The sequence below is a fragment of the Aptenodytes forsteri genome, unplaced genomic scaffold (assembly GCF_000699145.1).
Source record: "Aptenodytes forsteri isolate BGI_AS27 unplaced genomic scaffold, ASM69914v1 Scaffold287, whole genome shotgun sequence".
In the NCBI taxonomy this organism is placed as follows: Eukaryota; Metazoa; Chordata; class Aves; order Sphenisciformes; family Spheniscidae; genus Aptenodytes; species Aptenodytes forsteri.
The window spans coordinates 335,818-357,300 of NW_008794854.1; the positions used below are offsets into that span (position 1 = coordinate 335,818).

At 39.3% G+C, this 21,483-nt stretch overlaps 1 protein-coding gene across 3 annotated transcripts in view; it reads right to left on the reverse strand.

Moving 5' to 3' along the window:
* CD247 (CD247 molecule) overlaps positions 1-21,089 on the reverse strand; it is a 58,495-nt gene extending 37,406 nt beyond the window's left edge. For 2 of the 3 annotated variants that reach the window (XM_019470836.1, XM_019470835.1), the window contains exon 1: positions 20,200-21,089. In XM_019470836.1, the coding sequence (XP_019326381.1) occupies positions 20,200-20,257 (58 nt within the window). In that variant the 5' untranslated portion in view covers positions 20,258-21,089. The remainder of the gene's footprint in view (positions 1-20,199) is intronic. The other variant, XM_009274560.2, reaches the window with a different exon arrangement.
* Positions 21,090-21,483: the final 394 nt, after the last annotated feature.

The following is a 21,483-nucleotide window of genomic DNA, read 5'->3' on the forward strand; positions in this document are numbered from 1 at the left end:
TGGGAGGGGACACAGCCGGGACAGCTGACCCCAACTGACCAAAGGGATATTCCATAACACCATACGTCATGCTCAGCATATAAAGCTGGGGGAAGAAGAAGAAAGGGGGGACGTTCGGAGTGATGGCGTTTGTCTTCCCAAGTCATTGTTGCGCATGATGGAGCCCTGCTTTCCCGGAGCTGGCTGAACACCTGCCTGCCCATGGGAAGTAGCAAGTGAATTCCTTGTTTGGCTTTGCTTGCACGCGTGGCTTTTGCTTCGCCTATTAAACTGTCTTTATCTCAACCCATGAGCTTTTTCACTTTCCCTCTTCTGATTCTCTCCCCCTCCCCATCGGGGGGGGGTGGGGGGTGGGGGGTGAGCGAGCAGCTGTGTGGTGCTTAGTTGCTGGCTGGGGTTAAACCACGACACCAGTAATTCATGTCCCCATTTGTTTTTTCTTTCAGCTGAGTCCCCAGCTCCTAGAATAAAGCTGTCACTTCAGCCAGCAGGTGCTTTCATTCCTGCCTCCAACCTACAACAGTTATGACAAGAGATTAAGAAAAACAGCTACCCCGGGTAGCCCAGGCTGGTGCGTAATGAACGGTTTAACCCTGGATAAATCTAATGACAAGTGTGGGTGGCTTTGATTGAAATGACAAGGCAGTTTGTCACCCGTTGCTCTGTCACAGAAATCAGCAGTGCTAACATTTTCTGCTGAGTTGAGGGGAAAGCAGCCTGAACTTGCGCATTTTGGAGGCTGTGCACAAGAGACATTGAAAACAAAAGGGGTCAGCCTCAGTGTTGAAATGCCTCTCTGGCCCTAGACAAGTCAGCAGTGGAAGAGATGTAGTTTCTGAGATGCCTTTGCAAGAACACACCACTGTCTCTGGGGATGGACAGAAAATTTAAAACAAAAAACAAAACAAAAACACAAACATGTTGAGCTCTCTTGCTTTAAATTACCTAGAGACTTGACAGAGGTACTCAGCTATTCCGTTTACCTTCGCATGAAACTCCCAATAGCAACCTGCTTTACTATAGGGATTGTGTTTTGCTCACTGGTGAGTGTTCAGTGCCCACAAAATGATAACAGCAAGACTCGATTGCTATCAGAAATCATTAAGCAGTCTCGAGGGCCCCAGGCCTCAGTCACCACAGTTTTGGATGATGTTTGTGGTGTTACAGGTGTACCTGCTTAAATACAGCAATTGTCCCCAAAAGACTGCACGTACCTCAATCCTGCAAAGACTTGTGTTTCTGTTTAATCTTAGCTTCAATTAGTGCATTAATTTCTGGACTGTATGAGGTGCTACACAATCAGAATCCAAATAAACAAGCAACAAAGACTAGTAAGGAGCACAGGCACAGAAAGAGGCAGTGGCCGTTTGAAGTTCACATGGCAGATCAGTGACAGTCCTGGATCCAAAACCACCACAAATGGGAAAGGTATGTGACAGCATCATGTGACACCCAGCAGTAAGAGGCACTGCGGGTTTTCCTGTATAAGAAGGGAATTAATATCACAACTTCAGACCCCATGACATTATTGAACTTATTCGTTGTATGAATTTGAAGACCGTGGCCTTGCCGTGTTTTCATTTTCTACACCCACACAGAGCCTTCCTGAAAGCCCCTCTGGTTCTTGCCATTAACTTAGCCTGGCGAGTCTAATGGGGAAGACATTCAAAACATTTTCAGCCTCTGTGCCCAGAGAAAATTTATGGTGACTCCTCTGCCTCCCACTCTCCCCACTCCTTTTCAACACTCTGGAAACCCCCTGCTGTTTTAAATTTACATACCTTTTCAGTTACAGATGCCAACATTCTGAGGTAGTCAAATGTACATCATCCGGCTGCTTTGAGAAGACCAGTAGCAGCCTTGCTGAGGGTTTGCTACCCAGCACTAATCCTAGGGCATCTGTGTTGACGCAGACACACTATCCAGTCTCACAGCCATCCCCTGGGAACTCAAGACCTTATTACTGCTCTTCATATGTATTTTGCTTGAAACAGAAAGAAAATGCGCTTCTCTATTAAGATGTTGCCAGAAATAAGAAATAAATCAAAAAGGTGGATTGATACACTTTCCTTCCACTGAAGCGTTTAATTTAATACAGCAGTTGCAGTATTGCCATTTCAAGAGAAAAACAGACTCAAAGCAAAGAGATTTCCCTTCTGGCTGTAACACAACAATCTGTCATTTTGCTACAGAAGAACACATTCACAGCAGGTTTTTTGGTGGTTATTTTCATCTTGATCCCCTTCTAATGTCAGCTGTTGATGTCCAGCTCTTTCAAGGAAAAGCCAACTTTGCTGTTTCCATCTAACGGACGGTTAAGAGAAATCCTGCCACCTTACTCTTGTGGTTTCCAGCACATCTTTAGCATTCCCAGTAACAAGGGTGATATCATAAAAAGATATTATCTTTTTAACAACCAGTCTCAAATCTTGTATCTGATATCGGGTAAGACTTCCCTTTCTCAATGACCTTTCTATCTTAACCCAAATGCTAACTGATGAATCTCATTCATTCCTTATCTCCATGTTTCTTTACACATCCTTTTAGACTCTTCTGTATAGTAACCTTTCAGCATCCTGTTGTGGCGCACTGAATGGATTTTAACCATGTTCTATGTCATACTGCTGTGTCTGCACCTTTGCATGCTGGACGTGGTACTTATTTTCTGTCAACCAGATTTTGCTTTGGCTGGTGATTTTTATTTTTTTTTTAATTTGGTGGTTGTAAAGATATGTAGAGTATCTTACAACTCATCTACTACATGCTTCAGCACTGCATTTATCTTCCAGTCCTTTTCATTCTTGCTGCAACAGCTTGTGTGGAGATACTTTTCTTATCTTAACATGGGTTTCTATTTATATCGCTGTTTTTGTTCACAAATAGCAACATGAAACAACTTCCCCTTGCTTTGGCTGAAAACTCATCATAAAGGGTCCTGAAATACACTTTTGCATAAATAGTTTCTTGCCCTCTCTAGTCTGGTCTTCCATTCTATTAGTCTGTCATTAATTCAGACATGGAAACATACTATAGCTAATGGCTAAAGCAATTGGCAATTTTATTGCTGGCTTTGCCAGAGACTTTCTGAAAAGCGATTAACCATTCTATGCCTTGATTTACCCCATTAGAATAGAAATTACAGGGACATACTACTTCAGAAGAATAGTGTGAGTACCTATTAATGCTTATGAAGCACTTCAAATTTCTAAGAAATCATTAGATTAATGAAAGTAATGCAATTAGTGGCAAGTGCTGATTCATTAAAAGATTAAAAAAGTCTACACTGGGGGAGGAGAAGGTACTCATGAGATAATTGCTCAACCCTGCTAGGAACACAGTTTATTCTGCAGTGTAGATGGTGTCAAGCCACATTCCCAAATCATGTTACAGCCCAACCAAAAGCAAAGGCTATCACATAATTCAGGGACAAGGTAAAGACACAATTCACAGTCTTGTCTACACTGCAAGACCAAAATGTGTTAGCCACACTGTAATGACAACTATCTAAAAGCTGATTTTACAGCATAGCTTGACTGATTTTGCACAGTGGCTTCTTTCTGTCTGCTTTCACAAAAGAGTCCATCTACAGTGAGGCTTTTAGGAGATTTCCCATTCATATTCCAACACTGATACTTGTTGAGGTGCCAGTAACGGTCAAAAGTCTGGTGTAGCCAACCTAGACTAATTTCGTACACAGGGCGCACCACTCGCAGTTAGTTTCTGATACATGATGCTGGGTATGAAGGCAACATCTCACACATTGAACAACACGGCATTCAGGCCTCTGTCCTTCCATGACCCCACAGAAGCCACCCACCAGCATTGGCCCACTTGGAGGAGAAGGAAAGTGACTGTGGCAATGACCTACATCTTGGGGTAAGCAATGTGAACAGGCCTTGCTGATCAAAAAAGACGTATCAAAGGTGTATTTCCTTACGGCAAAGCATCACCCTACTCTTCCCTTACCAGATGGCACAATGAATTAGACTTGTCTCCCTCCTTGTAGCCCAGTATGTCTCAGGCTTATACATACAGCCAAGTAGATGGATGGTGCTGGTTTAATGGTTTCCTGCCTTCTTTCTCCTCTCAGAAACCAACCCATCAACACCTTTCCGGAGCTGACAGAATTGCCATGGTTGTGATCAACTGCCTAAATATCTTCCGTCATAAAATCGAACATTTTATTGAAGTAGTAGCAAAATAAGTACAGAAAAACATTATGTTCTTTTTTTCATTTTGAATTCAACAGACAAGTTGTTTGTATTTAATGGTAACTGCAGAGGCAGTGTTGTGGTTTAACTCGGCAGGCAGCTAAACACCACACAGCCGTTCGCTCACTGCTCCCCCCGCAGTGGGATGGGGGAGAGAATCGGAAAAAAAAAAGTAAAATTTGCGGGTTGAGATAAAGACAGTTTAATAGGACAGAAAAGGAAAGGAAAATAATAATAATAATAATAATGATGATGATAAAAGAATATACAAGTGATGCACAATGCAATTGCTCACCACGCGCCGACCAATGCCCAGCCAGTCCCCGAGCAGCGGTCACCACCCCCCGGCCAACTCCCCCCAGTTTACATACTGAGCATGACATCACATGGTATGGAATATCCCTGTGGCCAGTTTGGGTCAGCTGTCCTGGCTGTGCCCCCTCCCAGCTTCTCGCTGGCAGGGCATGAGAAGCTGAAAAGTCCTTGACTAGTGTAAGCACTACTTAGCAACAACTGAAACATCAGTGTGTTATCAACAGTATTCTCATTCTAAATCCAAAACACAGCACTGTACCAGCTACCAGGAAGAAAGTTAACTCTATCCCAGCCAAAACCAGGGCAGGCAGTTATTTCTATGCTAGAGACTTCAGACTTGTTATCATTCAGAAGACTGGGTTTTGATGTAAATTTTAGAGCCTGCATGTCACAGAGCTGCATTATGTTCATACTTGTAAGCTGGCTAACAAAGGTCATCAACAACAAAAACTCAGAAATTAAACATATTCATGTCTTCATTGTTTGATGAATCCAAGCAAGAAGGCTGCTGAAAAGCCCTTTCTTTAAATTTAGTTCCAACTACCATTGCTCTTCCCACACCACTGACAGTTCAGAGAGCCTGTATATGAAAGGAATACAGAGGAAAAAAAAAATATCTTGTGTCTCACAATTCCATTAAGAAGATCTGTACTATTTCTTTCTCCACTCTGAGTTTTTAATTCTCCTGAAGCAGCAGTAGTTTTAACCAGTTATTCTTCCTTTATTATTTTCACAGCTAAAAATAAATTGCTACTGAAATATAGCATTAGATTCTAGAGAGTGGGACACATGAAGCCAACCATAATATAAAAAAAAAAACCTACTTCCACACTAAACAGAAGAACAATTGGAGACAGAAATATCACACGAAGGAATAGGTGCAGCTTTAGAGGAAGAAATTAATTGCTTACATAACCACTTTCACATCTTCCTCTCATCTAAAATACACACTTTATTGAATGTACTTCACCAGATTATATGAACATCACCTGAATCAGAAAACCCAGTAAGCAGGTCAAATCATTATTTTATCCTCAGTAACAATCATTTAGTTCTTCTATTCTAAATTCTTCCACTATGAGGTTTGAGGAAAGCCTTTTCGATTCTTTGTATTTTCATTTCCCAATCTGTCCTTCAGGGACAATAAAGCAAATCTGACCATACAGAGAGACAGAGAATTTTGTTCTCTCTCAAAGCTTTCTTACAGCAGGGAAATCACATATTTCTCTAAAATAATATCAAAGGTGTTACTCTTAGCAGGCTCTTGTTATTCAACAAATTCAATATTTTAAAGCCAGGAAGTTTGCTAGCCCTTAGCTTCCAATAATGTAATTCTAAAAGGTGACAGGCACACACACAAAGCCTTTTTTTGTATTAGAAAATTGTACTGCATCTGATCTTATTTTTCAACAATTATGTTAACATCATGCTTCACGGATCAGGGCAAACTGGATGTAATCCAACAGTATTTCACATTTCATTAATACCCATGCTATGTTACCCAAGCAACAACTCCTGTGGTTTAGTTAAGACCTGTATATCATTCTAATACACATATACCTTAAAGTACTCTTTTTAATTGTAGCAGTTCTTATTGAGACAATACCTCTTGTGTGAATTAGATAAGGTAACTGGTCAGTTACCGTGATCTCAGATTTGTATTAAAAAATAGTAAGTGAATAAACACGATGAATGAAAAATAAGAACACAAATAGGCTTTACAAGACTTCCTCCGAAGAAAGGGTGAATAAGGCACTTGTAAACTAGCTGACAGAATAAATATTGAAATTGCAATTTCATAGTGGGAAGTTGAATTAGGACAGATGAATCTTTAATACATACATGGATCATCAAAGGAGAGAAGTTTGTGTCGCTCATTCAAAAAGTGACTTCAAGTAGAGACCGGGTTATAAGTTCAGCATGTCTGGGAATGACTGACTTGTACTGGACACATGCAAGATGTTACATATGTGCATGTAGGACAACATCCAGGGATATACATGTCATATGGTCAGAGAAAGACAAATACAACGAAACTTACAAAAGGTATTTATGAATTCACGTTTCTGGATTTCCTGATTTCTGTTTGGATTTTCAAACCATTTAATAGCAGTCTACTTTTACAGAAATGATAACAAATCTCAGATGTGTCACTGGCGGGAAGGTAAATAACTAGAAAGATATACCCACACCTTTTGCTTATAAAACACAAAATCCAGGTAGTACTCAGGAAGGGAAAGGAAGTAGGACAGAAACAGAGGAGGTCCCAGCAGCAATAGCACTCACTGCCTTTGAAATAGTAATGTCAAGCTGGGGAAAAAAAAAAATTCCATTATTCCTGGCAGCAGCTGAGAAAACATTATTCCCCCCACCTTGGCCTGCATATATGTAATAGTAGAACTTCACTTACTCACAGAAAACTACTGTTTGTCTGGTAGAAGATGAAAGATTATAAATAGATTTTGTTAATTCTAATATGTATGCATATAGCGGTAAACAAACACTTGCTGAGGATCATCTTTGATCCTTATTAAATCTACATTTAAAAATGGCTTCAATAATGGAAGCGAAACATATTTTCATGCTAATATACCAAAATATCACATATGAACTTAATGGGTTTGCACAGATCTGCTTGTAACACATGCTTACAAACACATCCATGCATTTTTGTCCTGCTCTCCACACATACACTTGTGCAACATCAATAGCATCTGTGTTTGTATCTAGCCATTAACTTATACAGCATAAATATGTCTGTAATATGCTTGAATAAACATTGGGTATTCTTGTGTACCTCTCAAACATGTAAATAAGAACAAAGCACTGAGGAAGGTCTCCTTGGCAAACTGTTTTGCTCCTACAGCCAGCCATGTGAAAAAGTCCATTCCATAAACTCAGCAAACTGCTCCCAAGTCAGAATTCAGTTTCTACCCCTTTTCCCCAAGAATAACCCATACCAAAACTATTTGGATAATGTGAATCCTTCTTCTGATCCCCCTAAAGTAATTCAGCAACCAGTTTATAGCTATTTTTTTCTAATGTGCACTCTCATTTTTATTTCATCCTCCCAGTGTATTTTAAACAGCAATCATCACCTGTCTCAAATCCTCTGCACGAATATGCAAGTGGGTGTTCTTTTACACGTTACATACAGATGTTGAAGAGGCAATGTTTTGATGAGTTATACATAAACTCCATTCAAAGTGCCACTTGCCTTTAGGGCTCTGTTGTCAAATATTTCACACTCTCCCCCATCCCTTCTCAGCTCAAGACCCCAAGACTGAAAGGCTTTGAAAAAAAAATCTGAAGTAGCTTTCAGGCAAGCTCACACCCCTCCGGTTCTCACATACAACACAGATAATGGATAAGTGCCATGCACTGAGCATTTTCCAAGCCACATTAGAGATATTACCCTGTATAAGCCAAAACACCCTGAACAAAAGCTCTGCTCAAGTATAGCTCCCCTTAGGCAACTTCGCTTCTCAGGAGCCAAAGACCAGGGAGTTCAAGACCGAGGTGCTCTATCCGGCGCCTGAGGCAAAAGAGGCTACATACACTGAGCAAATAAACTGCAGTCAATCCCCAAAGGAAGTCCTTGCCTTGATGCCTGGTTAATAGTTAATGCACAGGGCAAGTCCTCAGTAGCCAGGAGCTACCTGTGAGAAAAGCAGCATGCAGCTATAGGAAGACAGACAGCTGAGAGCTGAACTTCAGCATCTACTGAAATAGCAAGAACTATTTCCATTAAAAAGAATGTATGTTTTAATTAGTCTAAATGAGATAGTTAGACATGACAATCATCAGGTCCTAGCATAGGTGTTCTCGTGGGAGTAAAAGGTGGCTAGAATAACTGTTCAAATATATTTGCAATCCCAATACCACAGTCTCTAAATAATAACACTCAGACACCAACCAGCTTAAACACCATCCCGTTAAGAACTGTATCGGCATGAACAGTGACAGCATGCATATGTTACATGGAGCGCAATAAATGTTTTCCATCTCTAGAGCATGTTTTCTAAAGAGCTCAAGATGCTTTGTAAGTGTGAAATAATACACAGTCTGTACAGGACATTTTTTCCCCCTCGCTCTCTCCACTTCAGGAGGACTAACAGCATGTCCATAACTGAGCTTTTACTTTTTTGTTTCTCTCATCAGTTCAATTGAATCTAGAATGATAAAGGTTTTTTAAAGGGAGGGAAGTAAAAAGGTTGGCCATTTTCCCAATGCAAGCAAAGGCTGTCCTGTAAGCAGTAAGGGTCACTGTGAATGTAGCAGCAAATGAGACACAGCCACTATTTTAATTTCCTGTATATAAAATACATCACACTAGAGGATCTAAAGGATACTTGATAGATCTCAGTTTTCAAAACACCATTGTGAAATAGGCAAATAAACCTCTTTGTTGATTAATCAAATACTAAAATAGCATATACTTTTCAGGACCATGTGTGTTAACACTTTCTAAGTGGTATTTGTATATCAACAACCAGATAAGCAATTTAGAGTTACAGAAACAGCTAACAGTGGCCCACCTTGATTAAGCTTGGACACTGGTTTATTGGAAAGCCTACACACATTCCAGTGGCTTTCTAAAGGTTACACTGTAAATCAGCCACAATTATTTTTCCATTTTCTTGCTTTACCTAAAAAAAGCACTGTTTCACTGAGGGGAGAAAGACTTTGTAGAGGAGTGAGGATGATGGGAATTGTCAGAGTTACCTACAAATCCTTCAGACGGGATCCCAAAGTTCAAACTTCCCAATTTAAACAGTTTACATTCCATTCATATTGATTTTTCTTAGTATCGTAATAGCAATCTTCCTAATCAGATAGAGTAAAAAAGCACCAGAAGATACTCTAAAAATATCCAGAACTACAACAAAACAAGATAATGAAGAGTTAAACAGAAAAACGCTGAAAATGAAAACCTCAAAACAAAACTGCTTTAGGAATTAAACATTATTTAACTGCAGACTTCAATAAAACCACTTTGTGAAATCATTTATACATGCAAATTGACAAATAAAAGCTAGATAGTATAGCTACTTAGAGGCACCCATTTCCTTGGGTATAAGATACCTTCTAACTATGCATGAAGCTGAACACTACTCTGCTTTTATTATACTATGATCCTGAAGCTTCCAAGGAGGTGAAGACCCCACTGAACCCAAAGTCACAGAATGAGAAACTTTCTCCTTCCAAAACGTTTGTATATGCTGCAGTCATTATGGAGGTGGCAGTGGCTCACAAAAACATTGCTAAATTGGTTTTCAGCTAGCTGATAACAGCACATTTCCTTCAGCATAGATCTTCGTGTGAGCTGCAAAAATCTGGCTGAGCAGTTTGGTAAATGCCCAGGCAGTCTGCCTGAAGTAAAACTCCTACTGACACTACTGGGGAGCTGCCTAAACAAGACAGCTAATTTAAAGCTAGTTTAGGTATGTTTAAATAAGCGACATTTACTAAAACACTGACGTGACCTAATTAGAAGGTGAAAGTTTGACAGAAATTAAATACTATCCCCACATTACAGTTACAGCATGCAGACAGCACATTTAGAGGTGAAGTTACTTGCCAAGTCTTTTTAAATACCTGAAGCCCTTTTTTCTGGCTCCAGGTAATCATTCTCTTCAAGAAAGGTCAGTGTGCTGGGCTTTCTCAGATTGCCTCTTCTGATCGTATTTCATGTTGCTGACTCCCTCAGATCCCTGCATACCCTTAAGATTTAGTAGCCTAGGACCTTCTAAATCTTCCAGTCCTGTATGATTACATGTGGTTTCAGAAGTGGCAGAATCATCGATATATAAGCATACATTATCAGTACTCATATTGATGTTATTCTTATATACCCATGCATAAGAGAACAGCACCACCTCTGTCCCCCATTTTGCAGACAGTCTCACACACAGGAGCCTGCTTAGGGATTCTGGTGGTGCTGAAATACAGTCGCTACTAAAGACAGCACAATCATTTTTGCAAGGATGGATGGGGAAACTCTTAGATACACACTCCACTCTGTAGCGCTGACCCTTACTATAAGGCTCTGCAAAACAGGCAAGAACATCATTAAGTCTTCTGCAGAACAAAGATACACGTACTCCATTAATTGACTGCAAAGGATTAAACTGACTCTATAAAATACTACAACTTGAAGTTGAGATTTCTTTTCTTTTTTATTGCATAGGCTTATCAAGATAACACTTGTCCATCAGAAACACTTCCCAGTACAAATTCTGATGGCATATTAATTAGGGAATGTTTCTAGACTCCCATTAGAATTTCTCATCAAAACCAGCGAGTGTCTCTCGATGGCTTAGCACCTGGGAGTCCCCATGTTCAAGCTCCTGCTCCGAGTCAGATAGAATAAGGACTTGAATCTGGGTTTCCCTTTTCCCAGATGCAGAACACTTATTGCTCACAAACTTTGTTTGGTGTCTCACAAAAATACTTTGGAAGGGTTTGGTTTACCCCAGTGGAAAACAAGGCAGGGGGAAATCTTGCAAAGTTTTGCAGAAAGTTGCTTCCCTTTAAGCTCTATTTTAAACCTGATATTCATTCTACTAAAGCCATCATGTCTAACAAATAGACATTTGGCCCAAGATGCAAAAAGAAGAGCAAGAGAGAAAGGGGGCAAACCTGTTAGCTACTTCTTTGCAGCTGAGAAAGATAAAATCAGATAAAAACATTTTGGAAAAGATGTTACAATAAGATAGGGCTGAAGGTTCATATCTGTAAGTTCTTTAAGAGAGTTATAAGAAAAAAAAAAAGAAAAAATTGTCTCAAGCCTGAAAATCTGCTGCTGCTTTTCCGTCAGAAGAGACATCGGTAACAGCAGCAACAAATGCATTATAGTGCTGCTGGGTTTTCAGGCAAGTAGTAAAAATCTGAATTATTAGAAGAAAAGACTAATTTAGCTGCATGAGAGGGAAAATTCCAGTTCTGTCTAGTTCACATTAATGCTAGAGACATCTGAAATTTAAGAGATAATTCAAAACAAGGTAAATTAAAGCTGCTTCTTCTAGAGAGAAATAATTTTGTGAGAATCTCCTGACATTCAAGTCAAGGAGAAACACTCAAAGATGTGATCAAAATGCACCCTTAGAAAAAAAAGTCAAGTAACGAACCCAGTATGCATAACTTCTCACATTTCATTATATTTTAGGTAAGGCTCTTGGAAAAAAAAAACCCCAACTCTTGAATATCTGTAGTTATTTTCAAACTTTTGGGGATGGACCATAATTTTGAAGTTACAAGCAATCTTCATCAGAACTTTAGATCACATCTAAGACAGTATTGCTAATCATCTGGGAGGTAGTCGCCTTAAAACAAATTACTCCAAGTTCTCTCACAAACTTTCTGTGTAAAGAAAATGGACAATGTTGTGCTATTTTCAATAAAATTATTCGTAATTTGCAAGGGAAAAAGAAATCCATATTCTCAGCAAACTGTATTGAGCTTGATGGCAGAAAGTAGAGGCCATCTACCAAAATTGGGGATGAAAAAGCAATCACTCCATGCAGTGGTTTGGGCTTTCAAGTGAGTGCATTTTACAGCTCGCTGGTAGTCCACAGCCACTCATCTGTGCCTTGACCCATGTGGACCTGGTTACGGCACTGGGCTGTGGGTGCTAGCATTCACTGCATAATTCTGCTTATATCCAACGTGGTGTCAGTGTGTAGGCAAAGCTCTCATCACCTCCCTACTCAAACAGAAATGAGACTGAAAGCATAATTAAAACTAATTTTACTGAAAGAGATTTAGAGATTTTTTTTTTTTCCATTTTAGATGCTTACTCTGAGAAGCTAAATTCCAGAAAGCCTTTATGGCATATATTAGATGCTCATTTTTTAAAGTAACTGGAATGGTGTTTGACCTTCTGCTTGAAATCCAGATGGGTTAACCTTGCTTATCTTCTCTGGTCCACTGGGTATAGTCACGTTTGTAACACATAAATGCTCAGTTTTACTTTAAAAGATCAATAGTTTCAAGAAGTTAAAAATCAGGCAACTTGTGATGGTGTATTACTCCCTTTCCTTCTCAGGGAAAGGGAAATCAGAGGACAGTTGTTGAAAATGGTGGGTTTCTCTCATTTACTTTCACCAATTCTCTTTAAGCTTACCACCTGCAAATATTTAATTCTTATACTTTATTCATCAGAGTAACCCCCCCCAGCAAAATTTATGCAGAAAATTTACACGTCCAGAGAGAGGTTGAAAGAACCAGAAGCCCATTACTAATGAAGAGCATGTTACAGGTAAATGAGGAGAAAAAGTTGCAGGTAACAAACAAGCATGAGGTCAAATCTACCGCTAGTATAAGCCTCCAAAGTCAGTTAATTATCACATGGATTACTTTGGTTGTGTTGCATTTGTAACTCTTCAAGTTCCAACAGATTATTAAGTGCTGAAACAATATTAATAGCAAGAATTTTTGCATTTCTGAGACATATGAAAATAAAAAGTTATAATAAAAAAAATCAAACAGGCAAATGCATACTTACATACAGCACCACTCCCATAAACCTCTCCTGAAAAATCTTTTATTACAAATTACTTTAACAGGTCCTAGTCTATAATGACTAAGACTTTAAGAATGAGTTCACCTGTGCACACTAACTCAGTCAGGTATTATACCTTTAGGTAATAAAACATAAAATAACATAAAATAGCAAATAAATCCTGAAAATTAGCAGCAAGTTGTTAGGAAGAAATCTGTAGAATTGAAATAACATTCTTTAAAAAAATTATCAAAAGAAACTAATTTGCTACAAGACATTTTACGAACAGAGCGACTATACTCGGAGTAATTCACAGAACTGTTTGCTTGTTTCTTAGAAACTGTCTTTAGTTTAGGTAGACTTTTTTTTTTTTTACAAGATACCAATTATATAATATTTCTCTCTCTCTGTATCCTGTCTTCCTTCCTTCAGAATATGATTCTTAACACAACTTGCAAGACTTTATTCTACTTTTCAATCTTCAGAAATGCACCCGCATGCTTGCACACAGTGCTGCTGAAGTTACCTTACTTACATAAAAGCCCAAAGTGATGATACCGTGCAAATTCGCATCATGGAGAGAGAAACAGAGAGAAAGAAAGAGGGAGATGACTCCACATAATTCCAGTAAGATTTCTTTCTTGCAATTGGTTTTACATGGCTGGACGGGAAACAATGTAAATCGCAACAACACATAGCGGATAGACACAGAAATTACTTCTCCTACCAAAGATTTGATATTGGGTTCTCTGACTGAAGCTTGCTGATATGCGACCGAAAAAATGGTCTAATATTATAGTAATTATACAGCTGTAATGTATAATATGATACGAGTCAAAATTTTTCTTTGCAAAGGTTTAAAATTCTGCTGTATTAATTGTGAGCTGTAATGTCCCAGCCCAGAAATCCAATTTATGTATACTTTTTAAAAGACGTCATTCAAACCATTCAGCTATTTCTGAATGACAAAACAAATATTTGATAACTAGGAATGTGCAGCATCTAATGTTAGGAAGTTGCTCTCTTTCGCTGAAATGATCTTTGCCGAGAGTATTTAAAAAGTGACATTGTCACACTATACCAAACTCTGGCTTCAAATTGATCTGATAAGTAATAAATTATCGTACGTTAAGTTTTAGTTTGAGCTGAATTTCTATATTAACTAATTCAAAATAAATGTTTTGCAAACAAAGATCTGATTAGTTTGGGCCTTGCTCCTATATACAGATGCCTGTGCAAAGAACCTTGATCCACTTGCGGGATTTGTGCAAGTACGAGGGTTTGCTCTCACCCATCTAATAGTTACCAACTGACCATTTTTCTCTTTTGCCCTTCCCAAGCCTCAGCTGGCTTTGTGAGGAGGTATACACCATGGGGAATTGGAATGAATTTACAATACATACTTATGCATTAAATATTTGGGAAGCATTTTTATAAATATCTGGCTGTGTTTATTTCAGGTTTGGCTGTCATGCAGATGACAGCAACATTCTAAGTGAAAACACCCATGCTCCTGGCTGGAACAAACTGATTATAAAATTTGGATGAACAACCAGAAAAAGGGTTTTTTAGTCACATAGCTCTTTCCTTTATTCAATGGCCAACGTACACTTACTTGAAATAAAACACCACCCAAATTAGTATTCCCTCATTAATTTCCTGGATATCGCATCTTACCCCATTAGAAAAGTGTTTCAGTCCATTACTCTGACTTTTTTAAATAATAAAATTTGTTAATTAGCTTTTATGATTCAAATTTTGGGGCTCTTAGGAAAGCTTCTGTAAGTGTTCTCCGGTTCTAGACATTTGATGTGCTTTTCTTTTTGACCAGGAAACTATTTTCAGTGCTTGCCAACCACAAGCATTGCAGCATCCTGAGGCAGGCTGGCCTATCACCCCCCCAAAATAGCAACTAAGTGACAGGTTATACAGCTGATTTGCTCTTTTTCTGTTTCTGGAGCCATGCAGGCTTGCATTTTCAAGGTTTCCTTTACAAGCTAGAAAAATTGACTAGGAAACTAGAAAAGTTTATTTACGGTGAAAGTTAAGATTTTAACCTAAGACAACAGCTTGAATTTTAAGTAAATCTTATATGGTGAGATTTCTTAAAAAAACCCCACAAGTGTTGACAACTAGCCACCCTCTAGACTTTTTCAGTGTGTCCTACTACAGTTTATGCTATCATTTGTTGAAAATTTTGCAACCTTTTTCTCTTGTCAGCTTCCAACAAATTCTAATTTGGTATATATTTCACCTCTGTATTATCTGAGCTTTCAAAGAGTTGCGTTATCATTATGGCTTCTCCTTCACTTAAAAATATAACAAATGAAAAAATGTTCTGCTACTCAGAAGGAGTCAGGATATAGATGAAGTTTTCACTACAATTGCATCCCATGAAAGAAATAGGCCAAATAGTATGAGCATTTCATCAGGCTTTGCAACCTGCTTACCAGAAGCACAATATTTAACATACTCTCCCATACCAAAAGTACATGAAAATGGAAAACTCCAAACTTGCTGTTGTTCTTCTCGTAAGACTTGACAGACATATAACAAAGTATTGAGAACAAAATACATAAAGGGCTTCCAAAGATCGATGGTTTATTCCTAGAAAACTTGTAGGGATTTGAATATTTCCAATCTATATGGTTCAAAAATTGAGATGGCTTCTATCCCTGAAACAGAACTTGCATAGACACCAGTGCTTGTGATCTCTGAGGCTTAGGAGTTAGGTGTTTTCACTTCTATTTTTAATAGCTAAATTGTCAAAGGACTGAAAGAACTACACATTGGTAAGTCTAACTTTCGCAAAGATGGATATATCCATTGTATGTGGCTAAATACATGCATTTCCACTGTCTCCCGAGATCTGTGCATTTGAGTGAGTAGACTGAAGAACTGCAAACTAAGCTTTTCATTTGCCTGCACATTTTATCTGTTATATATGAAGTTATAAATCAGTTGCATAGGACAAAGTGGAGTTAAATGCATTCATTGCTTTCCTGAAAAAAAAAATCTGGACTGTCATATTTTAAAAGCTAAAAATACTATGTATTTTTTAAAGGAGCAGAACTGAATTTAATTAAGAAAACAATATTCAAAACTAGTCTCAAAATATTACATTATACAACAGTGCAAATCAAAAATCTGCAAAATTTCAGTTTCTCAAAGACTCTGGAATAGCATAAATCATTTTCTTAATGCTAAAAAGAAACATCAGCGAAACTTTAATTTAGCTGTTGACCGAAGTCGTATCAGTAGAACGGTGAAAATCAATAATATGCATACGAGCACACATGCACACAGACAAAGTGAATACCTTTAATAGGATAAATATTTTAAGTATTTTTAAGAGGTTGTATCTTCCATTCATGCCACCCTAAAAACGTACTCTATTTTCTTGCCAGAATAGCTGATACATCTTACAGTTCTACATACAATATAGACATTCAAATATATGATGAATTGGAGGAGGGGAGGGGGATTCGATGGTTATCTGCGATTGTGCAAGCAAGTATTTTTTTCTTTCTTTTTTAATAGGGGTTTGGTTACAGTTTGGAGCTAGTTAGAAAACATGATTTTTTTTTTTTCCTTGCTTATGGGTTTACTCATGGTGCTAGTCACAATTCAATTTTGTGTGAATAACAGAAAATGGCTGTCAAAAGCATTCCTCAAATTAACATCCATTCATAAATTAAGTTCTCGTCCCCTTTAGGCTGCTAGCGAACCTCCTATTTTTCCCCCCACTTTGGCTTTTTATCCACATAGTCTTACTTAAGAACACACTTAGGCAGGAGAAATATAAATATATTTTCAGATAGCTTTCTCTATTTTGTATATAATTCCCATCTAGCATACATGAAAAACCAAAACGAATGCAATCATTAACTTGTTACTTCACTCATTAGGAATTTTGCTCAGAAGGGTTCAGAGAGAAAGCACTTACTCTATAACAAGCATTATAGAATTGAATATAGCACTGCAAGAGCTCAACAAATGTCCCTTTACAAAGAAAGGATACATTTGCCTACATTTTGTTCCATTCGCTAATGTGCCAGTTCATAGTTTTTGCCATGAATTATTAATGAACCATTGTGAACAGGCAGCAGAAAAGAAAATAAAACATGTAAAATTAAGCCTTTAAATTTTTTTTTCCCTAGGTGTAACAAGAATTCAGCTAGGAGAACTTAAGACAGCACATAAAGACATGGGGATGGTAACCAAAATAGTCTGTATTTACTTGTTTGGGTTTCCCAGATAGGCTTGTAAACAACTTTTAGTCTACAAATCTTGTAGTTTGCAGACCTGCTAAGTCATCTGATGAAAAGGAAGGAACAAATGAATCCTAAGACCCATTACTTGTCCATTTTACCTTCCTGTCCATGAACCGATTCAAAAAAGGCTCCTGGCATCATGGTGCCCAATGGGCAGAAGACAGTTATGCAGAGCAGCAAAATATTGTGAAAATAAGCTGTACAAGTAATATCTGCCAAAGGCTGACATGTTTTAGTTTCCACAGAGTTAGCAAAAAACAGGACACTGTCCAATTCTATTTAGCAGATGATTCTGAGAAAAGTGATTTTGTAAAGAAGTGTAAAACAGGGAAGGGTTGTCCTTGAAGAACTCTTGCATATATATTTATATACGTGTGTTGTATATTTGTACAAATCAAAGTGTCACCTCATCAGCCTTGGGGGAAAAAAAAAAGGGAGCAATTCTACAATATTGCCCACAGTACTGTTTTATTGGCGTTGAAGCCTGTCATACTTCAGACTAAAAGCTCTGCAAACTGTACGAAGATTTTTGCCATTTTAATTGTGATATTTGGGTAGAAGTCTTTTAATATTCTTCTTATGTCTCAAACAACATGATTAATAAAGCTATCTGTTCAGAAATTCAAATCATTTATGTTTATGCAGTTTTTAAGAGGGATTATAGGAGGACCTCAGCTAAACTTCCAGATGTACACTTTTGTATCTTTGAAGGGGGAAACACAGAAAACTAAATGTGTATATGATATGGCTTCCCTCTGTAATTGCTCGAAGGCCAAGTTTGAGCATTCTGAAATTTGTGGTCTGGTGTCAATAATTCAAAATCTGCATCAGAATTTGTGGCCCATCTCTAGAATTACTTATTTTAAAACAATTTTTTCTCACGCCTGACATATTTACTTCAGTACTCAAGAGATCAAAAGTAAAGGCTTTGCGAGTTCATCAGTCCCAATCTCGGTAGCATCTTTCAATTGATCATTTGAAGAATAAGCACAAAACACATTTAGTGAGGTGGAATGAACTCACTGTAAGGTGGTATGCAGCTTACCGAATCTCTGTCCACTCTGAGCTTGTTTTATGAAAAAATAAAAGTTCACTTCACTCTAGAAAGGCTTGAAAACACTCCAGGCAGCAGCAGATCTTTGCTTCTGTTCATAGCTCTGAGCTGAAAAACCCATCTGTTTGGCCTCATCTTTAAACTAAATTCATGGTCATCTTACATTTTTGTTACTGTGTATTTTGCATCAATAATGTAGCAACAATTCCACAAGTTTTGTGCTACATTTCTTTTATTCTACCTATACTCTTAGGCTAAATACTACTATTCTTCGAACTATTACAGGTATCCAATCAAAAATACCTCCCCTCAAATCCACAGGCAACCATCTCCAAATCAATGGTAGTGGTAGCCTGTTCAAAATTTGATTCCATGTATTCTTTGTGAGTGTGAATACCCCTAAAAGCTTTGCACCAGAGACCCCTATAGGGCTAGCTTTACCCATCTGCAAACTGCATTACATATTTTTCAATAAAAGTTTTCTGCTAAAAACGTACAAATAGGAGCCTGAACTACTGGTATCTTGCGACAGATTAAAAGGAGAAAATGCAAAAAGATTTTTTGCGGACGCATTTTGACCTAAAGTAATTTCCATACCTTTTTAGCCCTATACGCATCTATGGATACAGAGCAATGTACAAAATATAAGTACCAGAAGTATCATACTTAAGTACAGTATCATACTTAAATATCAGAAAGGGAGAGAGGCCCCAGAGGTTGAATGGAGGATGAACAGAAGGCATGCCTACCACAGAGCATACGACTCTGCTTAAAATCCTCCTCATACATAACCTTCACAAATTACCAGAACTGGTCCCACAGTGTTAGCAAGTGGCTGCAAAACCCTTCTCTAATCTCTAGAAAAGTTTCAAATAAAAGGTCTGTGGCAGCCACCTGAAAGGCTCTTCAGCGTTAGTAAGGCTGGTATGTTAAGTACATTCAGGGCGTACATTGTGGGGGAAACTCTTCTAGTGAATTTACTCAAATGCGGCCTACTAATATTGGCTGACTTCTCCAAACTCAGGCCGAGGCTGAGGCCTTCTCTGGATGTAAATTAAAATTTTCTCGCTCTTTTGACCTACAAACCTACTAAGAAGTATGTTCCTCTCTCCCAAAATTAACATGACGTTTGAAGATTTGTGCATGCCAAAGCTGCTTCACTTTCTGCCCAAGTGGAGCCAGCGTATACACCACCATGAGTAAATATATAAAGGTAAAAATTACTTCATTTTACCTGTGCCTAGCAGAGAGAAGCATGAAGGCAGAGACACAACAGGAAGGACCCTATCCTTTTTCTCATCATCTATGCCCCCCTATTTCTAGTCTGCCTGGTACGCCGTTTACTGCAAACCAACCACCCAACATGCTGTTACAAGCAACATGGCTCTAATTTTACCTAACTAAATTAAAAGCCTCTCTTGTGCAGATTACCACAAGTGACTAAATTTTCATTATTGTATCAAATTTCCCCTTTTAAATCCCGAGGAAAGCCACCCAGGTGAGGGCTGAGAGCCTTACTTAATTATGAGTTGTTGTTCAGCTGCAGCAGTCACTCCAGCAGGAGAAGAGGAGGCCGTGCTGACAGCAATGGCTGTCCTCACCTCCTCCTCCCAGCCCTCGGGAGGGTCTCTTTATAGCACAGCAGTTCAACACAAAGAGTCCTGCCGTGCCGTTCACAGGCAGCCATGATTCCAGCCATGATTAGGAGGACAGACATGGCTGAGGTCCTCATGCAGATACCCTCCTGCTACCAAAATGGTGGGGAATCCACCACAGAAACAAAGTTCTCTTTCCTCCAAAGAGCTTTAAAATGGCTCCTCATAAAATAAAAGCCTGCCTTACCTGTAACGGGGAGCTGTGCCTGTAGGATGGCAAAGATCACGATCCTCCTCCACTTCATCTTGCTCGCCCGGGCGGTGCTGGGGAGCAAGAGGCCGCAGACTCGGGGCGAGGAGAAGAGGCACCTCCACAGGCTTTGCTCATCTGCTGGCTCCCGCAGGAAGCTCACCTCCTATGAGGGCTTTCGGAGTCCACCTGCCGGCAGCAGCGCCGAAGCACACGCCTTCTTCTGCCTCGCAGCCAGGCAGCCTCTGAGGTCTGGGGTTTATGTTCTTGGTATTGATGTTTGGGGTTTCCTTTTGTATTTTTTTCTTTCTTTTCTCTTTGCAAGATGGTTTTTGGCGGGTTTTTTTTCCAGTTTGCCTGATGGTTCCTAGGATATCCCAGTCAGCAGCTGCTGATCTCTATAAGGGGCCTAGAAAGGATATATGGTATCAAATTTGGCCTGACTTCAAAAGGGATACTATACAACTATGTCCAGTGTGCAATATGGCACAAACAGAAGTTTAAAACTGGAAGTTATAGTCACTCTTGAACAAGTAGCTGGCTAAACCAGTAAAGATGTAAAGTTCATTTCTAAATCTAATTGAAATATGGCCTTACCACGAGCAACTGGAAGTGGCTGCACTCTCAGGGCTATGGGGTGGCCAGCATCAGGGACAGCTGGGCTCTGCCTGTCCTCGCAGACAGCGTCCACAGGACATAAAACACCAGCACAACTGGTGCTGCTTGGCTCATTTCAGTTGTACCTGTCCATGAAACGGAGATGCCTTTTGATGTGAACACACCGCATCTTTGTATTTCAAAAGTGTCTCAGCACGTGCAGAGCTCTGGAGCCATTTTGTCCTCTGAAGCCACCGCAGCCTGTAGGGAGGACAGCCTGTGTCATCTCTGCAGGAAAGCACAGCGTGCATCTCCTCCTCGCTCGGCTTGAAACAAAAAGCTTCGCAGCCTCTAGGTATGCATGCCACTCCTACCTACTGAGTGGGCCACAAGGTTCAGCCTTCTTGCTGCTTGAAGCTATCCTCTAGTGACAGATCCTGAGGCAGACCGGCACGCCCCAGGAGTGGCATGAGTAGTTTGAAGGTGACTGCATTCTGAGAGCTAACAGGGCTTTTCAGCCCCACATTCTAGGCTGGTCTGTTAACACGGTCCTCAGAGCGACACAAAACCAAGCAGGTCTGCCTGGCAGCCGCGCTGGTGAAGCCTCGTTTCCCACAGGTCCACCCACGTTCTCCATCCAGCATGATGACTGCAGTGCCTCCCATGCTGCCCTAAGCCCCTGCT